This window comes from Electrophorus electricus, chromosome 8 (genome assembly GCF_041902795.1).
Source record: "Electrophorus electricus isolate QZ-2024a chromosome 8, ASM4190279v1, whole genome shotgun sequence".
In the NCBI taxonomy this organism is placed as follows: Eukaryota; Metazoa; Chordata; class Actinopteri; order Gymnotiformes; family Gymnotidae; genus Electrophorus; species Electrophorus electricus.
The window spans coordinates 4,405,001-4,412,500 of record NC_137504.1 but is presented as its reverse complement, the minus strand read 5'-3'; the positions used below and the strand labels follow the sequence as shown (position 1 = coordinate 4,412,500).

The window sequence follows — 7,500 nt, the reverse complement described above, 5'->3', positions numbered from 1 at the left end:
GGAATGTTTGTGTGCATGTGCGTGTGCGTGTGGATGCAGAAGACCTTGTATGCCTATGTCTAATGTGTGTATGAAATTAACACATGATATGTTGGATTGTGTGTGTGTGTGTGTGTGTGTGTGTGTGTGTGTGTGTGTGTGTGTGTGTGTGTGTGTGTGTGTGTGTATGTCGTGAATCTGTGTGTGTGTGTGTGTGTGTGTGTGTATATGTCGTGAATCTGTGTGTGTGTGTGTGTGTGTGTGTGCGTGCACCTGCATGTGCATGTGTATATACATGTGTATATGTGTGCATGTGTGTGCGCTTTTGTATGTGTATGCATGTGCATGTGTGAGCGTACATGTGTGCGTTTGTGTGTGCATGTGTGCCTGTGAGTTTGTGTCTGTGTGTGCACACACATGTGATAAAGAGACCTCATGCATGTATTTGTGTGTACATGTTTGTCTCAGCTTATGTACCTTGGTGTTCCTTTGTGTAAAATCAAGGCACAGAGAATGGGTTTTTTCCTCTCACAGTAGTACTGTGGGGATGAGCTCTGGCTTTTGTACATTCTGTCTTGCTCAATGCTGCCATCTAGCTGTGACTACAGCAGGTCCTCGAGGGAGCCTAGTTCAGCTCTGCTACGCTGCTATTATGTTGTACGTGGCTAGCAAACAGGCAAATACTAAATACAAACAAAACAGAAGAACTCTAAATTGAAGTTAGTATTATAATATATCCTTATAAGCGATCTTGCTTCACTATATATGTGCATGAACATATATTTCTTTCTTTGCATTCAAACATATTTATGATCTAAGTGCATATATAGGTGCATGTGTTTAGAATTGTGTGTGTGTGTGTGTGTGTGTGTGTGTGTGTGTCTATATGTACTGATGTGTTTGTGTGCGTGTGTGTGTGTGTGTGTATGTGTGTGTGTGTGTGTGTGTGTGTGTGTGTGTATCTGGAGGGAAAAGCTTCAGTACCCGTCAGTTTATCTCCTGGGTGAGATCTGGTAGGAGGAATACAATTAGCACACATCCAGCACAGTCCATTTGTACCAGTCAGAAGCAAACATTAATGTGTGCGAGGACGGACGTTCTGGTAGTGCATGATGGGACGGGGAGGCTGCCGCCCTGCTCCACACTGCGATCTGCATTTCGATCTACGCCTCTCACTCACTTTCTCTCTCCTTTGCTTTCTTGCATGTTATCAGCAGCCCTGGTGAAATAAATAATGCATCAAAACACATTAAAAACTTTAGCGGGTCTTTACTGGACGAAAAAAGAGATGGAGGAGATAGAAAAATGTGTGTGTGTGTGTGTGTGTGTGTGTGTGTGTGTGTGTGTGTGTGTGTGTGTGTGTGTGTCAGTGTGTGTGTGTGAGGAGGGTGTGGGTGAGTGTGTGGGGGGGTTAGTGTGTGTGTGTGTGTGTGTTTGTGTGAGGGGGTGTAGGTGAGTGTGTGTGTGTGTGTCAGTGTGTGTGTGTGTGTGTGTGAGGAGGGTGTGTGTGTGTGTGTGTGTGTGTGTGTGTGTGTCAGTGTGTGTGTGTGAGGAGGGTGTGGGTGAGTGTGTGGGGGGGTTAGTGTGTGTGTGTGTGTGTGTGTTTGTGTGAGGGGGTGTAGGTGAGTGTGTGTGTGTGTGTCAGTGTGTGTGTGTGTGTGTGAGGAGGGTGTGGGTGAGTGTGTGTGTGTGTCAGTGTGTGTGTGTGTGAGGAGGGTGTGGGTGAGTGTGTGGGGGGTTAGTGTGTGTGTGTGTGTGTGAGGGGGGTGTGGGTAAGTGTGTGGGGGGTTAGTGTGTGTGTGTGTGTGTGTGTGTGTGAGGAGGGTGTGGGTGAGTGTGTGTGTGTGTGTCAGTGTGTGTGTGTGTGTGAGGAGGGTGTGGGTGAGTGTGTGGGGGGTTAGTGTGTGTGTGTGTGTGTGAGGGGGGTGTGGGTAAGTATGTGGGGGGGTTAGTGTGTGTGTGTGTGTGTGTGTGTGTGTGAGGAGGGTGTGGGTGAGTGTGTGTGGGGGGGTTAGTGTGTGTGTGTGTGGGGGGGAGGCGTTAGTGTGTGGGTGATTGTGTGTAGGGGGGTTAGTGTGTGTGCGTGTGTGTGTGTGCGTGTGTGTGTGTTAGGGGGGTGTGGGTGAGTGTGTGTGGGGGGGTTAGTGTGTGGGTGTGGGGGGGTTAGTGTGTGTGTGTGTGTTGGGGGGTGTGGGTGAGTGTGGGGGGGGTAGTGTGTGTGTGGGGGAGGTTAGTGTGTGTGTTGGGGGGGTAGTGTGTGTGTGGGGGAGGTTAGTGTGTGGGGGTGTGTTGGGGGGTGTGGGTGAGTGTGTGTGGGGGTAGTGTGTGGGGGAGGTTAGTGTGTGGGTGAGTGTGTGTGGGGGGGTTAGTGTGTGTGTGTGTGTGTGTGTGTGTGTGTGTGAGATAGGGGGGTGTGGGTGAGTGTGTGGGGGCGTTAGTGTGTGGGTGATTGTGTGTGTGCGTGTGTGTGTGTTAGGGGGGGTGTGGGTGAGTGTGTGTGGGGGGGTTAGTGTGTGGGTGTGGGGGGGGGTTAGTGTGTGTGTGTGTGTGGTGGGGGTGTGGGTGAGTGTGGGGGGGTAGTGTGTGTGTGTGTGTCAGTGTGTGTGTGTGTGAGGAGGGTGTGGGTGAGTGTGTGGGGGTTAGTGTGTGTGTGTGTGTGAGGGGGGTGTGGGTAAGTGTGTGTGGGGGTTAGTGTGTGTGTGTGTGTGTGTGAAGAGGGTGTGGGTGAGTGTGTGTGTGTGTGTGTGTGTCAGTGTGTGTGTGTGTGAGGAGGGTGTGGTGGTGTGTGGGGGGGTGTGTGTGTGGTGAGGGGGGTGGGGTAAGTGTGTGGGGGGGTTAGTGTGTGTGTGTGTGGTGGTGTGTGTGAGGAGGGTGTGGGTGAGTGTGGGGGGGTAGTGTGTGTGTGTGTGTCAGTGTGTGTGTGTGTGTGTGAGGAGGGTGTGGGTGAGTGTGTGGGGGGGTTAGTGTGTGTGTGTGTGTGAGGGGGTGTGGGTAAGTGTGTGTGGGGGTTAGTGTGTGTGTGTGTGTGTGAAGAGGGTGTGGGTGAGTGTGTGTGTGTGTGTGTGTGTGTGTCAGGTGTGTGTGTGTGAGGAGGGTGTGGGTGAGTGTGTGGGGGGTTAGTGTGTGTGTGTGTGAGGGGGGTGTGGGTAAGTGTGTGGGGGGTTAGTGTGTGTGTGTGTGTGTGTGTGTAGGAGGGTGTGGGTGAGTGTGTGTGGGGGTTAGTGTGTGTGTGTGTTTGTGTGTGTGTGTGGGTGTTAGTGTGTGGGTGATTGTGTGTAGGGGGTTAGTGTGTGTGCGTGTGTGTGTGTGCGTGTGTGTGTGTTAGGGGGGTGTGGGTGAGTGTGTGTGGGGGGGTTAGTGTGTGGGTGTGGGGGGTTAGTGTGTGTGTGTGTGTTGTGTGTGTTGTGGGGGGTAGTGTGTGTGTGGGGGAGGTTAGTGTGTGTGTTGGGGGGTGTGGGTGAGTGTGTGGGGGGGGTAGTGTGGTGTGTGGGGGTGGTTAGTGTGTGGGTGTGTGTTGGGGGGTGTGGGTGAGTGTGTGTGGGTGAGTGTGTGGGGGCGTTAGTGTGTGGGTGATTGTGTGTAGGGGGGTTAGTGTGTGTGCGTGTGTGTGTGTGCGTGTGTGTGTGTTAGGGGGGTGTGGGTGAGTGTGTGTGGGGGGGTTAGTGTGGGGGGGTTAGTGTGTGGGTGTGGGGGGGTTAGTGTGTGTGTGTGTGTGTGTTGTGTGTGTGTGGGGGGTAGTGTGTGTGTGGGGGAGGTTAGTGTGTGTGTTGGGGGTGTGGGTGAGTGTGTGGGGGGGGTAGTGTGTGTGTGGGGGAGGTTAGTGTGTGGGTGTGTGTTGGGGGTGTGGGTGAGTGTGTGTGGGTGAGTGTGTGGGGGCGTTAGTGTGTGGGTGATTGTGTGTAGGGGGGTTAGTGTGTGTGCGTGTGTGTGTGTGCGTGTGTGTGTGTTAGGGGGGGTGGGTGGGTGTGTGTGGGGGGTTAGTGTGTGGGTGTGGGGGGGTTAGTGTGTGTGTGTGTGTGTGTTGGGGGGTGTGGGTGAGTGTGGGGGGGTAGTGTGTGTGTGGGGGAGGTTAGTGTGTGTGTGTGGGGGGGGTTAGTGTGTGGGTGTGGGGGGGTTAGTGTGTGTGTGTGTGTGTGTGTTGGGGGGTGTGGGTGAGTGTGGGGGGGTAGTGTGTGTGGGGGGGAGGTTAGTGTGTGTGTTGGGGGGTGTGGGTGAGTGTGTGTGGGGGGGGTAGTGTGTGTGTGGGGGAGGTTAGTGTGTGGGTGTGTGTTGGGGGGTGTGGGTGAGTGGGGGGTAGTGTGTGTGGGGGGGAGGTTAGTGTGTGGGTGTGTGTTGGGGGGTGTGGGTGAGTGTGTGTGGGGGGGTAGTGTGTGGGGGAGGTTAGTGTGTGGGTGTGTGTGGGGGGGGGTTAGTGTGTGTGTGTGCGTGTGTGTGGGCGGAGGGGTGTGTATATATGTGTGCCAGCGTGTGGGATTATGCCTAAAAACCGTGAGAGGCCCAGAGCTCAGTCTCAGTTCAGCTCACAGCCATGGACATTTTCACATGTACTGAGCCTAAAGTGGAAGAGCCTGGCCTGCTTTAGTGCAGTGCGGCTCTGTTATTGTGACGAACACGCACAACCAGCCAAAACTACAGGATCAGTTCAGTAAATTTCATTTTTTTATTTTAGCATATTATACTATATGTATGGACATGTGCACAAGCACTCACACACACACACAGACACACACACACATACAATTTCACCATTCCTCCTCTTACTGGTTACACCACTGAGATGCGCTCCTCCCTGCATTTCCCTCCTCCCTCCCTTGTTTTTCCATCTTCTCACTTCTCTTTCTCTCCCTATTCCCTATTTACTCCTTCTCTTTGTGCCTGTTTCTCACTGTTCTCCTTTTGCACTGCTAGGCTACGTGTGGCTCTCCTCCCCTCTCCTCCCCTCCCGCTCCTCAGCACCCTGTGGCAGCATGGCGATTGGCATTATTAAAAATTGATTGGCGCCGACCGTTTCACGGCTTGCATGTATTATTGAGCTTCCACTGGTTGGGAACCTGCCACGAGTGACGGCAGAAAAATGAAACGCTTTAAAATGGTGTGAGGCTTTCTCACACACACACACACACACCTACACACACACACACACACACACACACACACACACACACCTACACACACACACACCTACACACACACACACACACACACACACACACACACCTACACACACACACACACCTACACACACACACACACACACACACAACACACACACACACACATACACACACACACACACACCTACACACACACACACACACCTACACACACACACACACTCACACACACACACACACACTCACACACACACACACACACACACACACACACCTACACACACACACACATATACCTACACACACACACACACCTACACACACACACACACACACACACCTACACACACACACACACACACCTACACACACACACACATACCTACACACACACACACACACACACATACCTACACACACACACACACCTACACACACACACATATACCTACACACACACACATACCTACACACACACACACACACACATACACACACACACACACACACACATACACACACACACACACATACCTACACACACACACACACAGCCATCCGTTTATGCACACTTACATGTACGCCCTTGTACACACATATTTGACACAGTCTTCTGCATATGGCACACTCACACTACGTCCTTCTATTTAATCTCTCACTCTCTAAGTCCTTGCTCCTCTTTCTCTCTTCCTCTTACACACACACACACACACACGCACGCACACACACACACACACACATTCACACGCACGCACACACACACACACGCACACACACCCACACACACACACACACACACACACACACACACACACACCTACACACACACACACACACACCTACACACACACACACATACCTACACACACACACACACACACACACATACCTACACACACACCCACACACGCACACACACACACACACCTACACACACACACACACCTACACACACACACACACACACACACACACACACACACATACACACACACACACACACCTACACACACACACACACACCTACACAAACACACACACTCACACACACACACACACACTCACACACACACACACACACACACACACCTACACACACACACACATATACCTACACACACACACACACCTACACACACACACACACACACACCTACACACACACACACACACACACCTACACACACACACATACCTACACACACACACACACACACACACATACCTACACACACACACACACCTACACACACACACATATACCTACACACACACACATACCTACACACACACACACACACACACACACACACACCTACACACACACACATACACACACACACACATACCTACACACACACACACACACAGCCATCCGTTTATGCACACTTACATGTACGCCCTTGTACACACATATTTGACACAGTCTTCTGCATATGGCACACTCACACTACGTCCTTCTATTTAATCTCTCACTCTCTAAGTCCTTGCTCCTCTTTCTCTCTTCCTCTTACACACACACACACACACACGCACGCACACACACACACACACACATTCACACGCACGCACACACACACACACGCACACACACACACACACACACACAGTCGTGCACGCACACACACATGCACACACACACAGCTGAGGCCCTAGGAGTGCTGAGTGTGCCATCAGTGAGACATATTTGAAGTGTACAAAATGTGAATTCTGCACCTGCCCCTTTATGCTCAGCCTCAAATCTAATGTCTGCCTCTCTCTTCCCCCCCCGCTGTGTAGATGAACAGGCCGATCCAGGTGAAGCCGGCCGACAGCGAGAGCAGAGGAGGTAGTGCGCTGCTTTCCTTTTTTCTTTTTCTTTGCATTCCTGTCGTCTTAAATCAGCATCACCATTACCAGTGGATGTCAGGGTGACTTCTGTTCTTAAGTGTCATATTTAATGGTGCACCTCGATGAGAGATGACAGGCCTACAGGACCCGGAGGAGCTCAGCCCAGGCCGCACCCGCCTCTGATAAGAGCTGGGCGATCCCCCTCAAGACCCCCATCTCCCCGCCTCCACCCGGGAGGACTGGGAAATGGGAGACGCAAGGATGGAGATTAGAAGAGCAGAGCTGGGTAGATTTGTTGATGTAGTAGCTTGTCAGACTCTCATCTGACTGTGTGTGTGTGTGTGTGTGTGTGTGTGTGTGTGTGTGTGTGTGTGTGTGCGTGCGTGTGTGTGTGTGTTAGCACAAGAATGAGGGAGTATACAGGGACATAGGCAAAGAGCCGGAGTTTTTAATCAGGAATTGCTTGCCTTGCGCCGATCCTTTGGGCCTGGAATTCCCTAACCAGGATTGATGGATTCACAGAGAGACAGAGACAAACACAACAGAACTAGAGATAGATGCACCTATTCCTTTCTCC

The 7,500-nt window shown here is 51.8% G+C and overlaps 1 protein-coding gene across 12 annotated transcripts in view; it reads left to right on the top strand.

Moving 5' to 3' along the window:
• Positions 1 to 7,500, top strand: part of celf4 (CUGBP, Elav-like family member 4) — a 76,008-nt gene that overhangs the window by 48,437 nt on the left and 20,071 nt on the right. For all 12 annotated transcript variants that reach the window (XM_081718579.1, XM_027003685.3, XM_027003679.3 and 9 more), the window contains exon 3: positions 6,873 to 6,921. In XM_081718579.1, the coding sequence (XP_081574705.1) occupies positions 6,873 to 6,921 (49 nt within the window). The remainder of the gene's footprint in view (positions 1 to 6,872; positions 6,922 to 7,500) is intronic.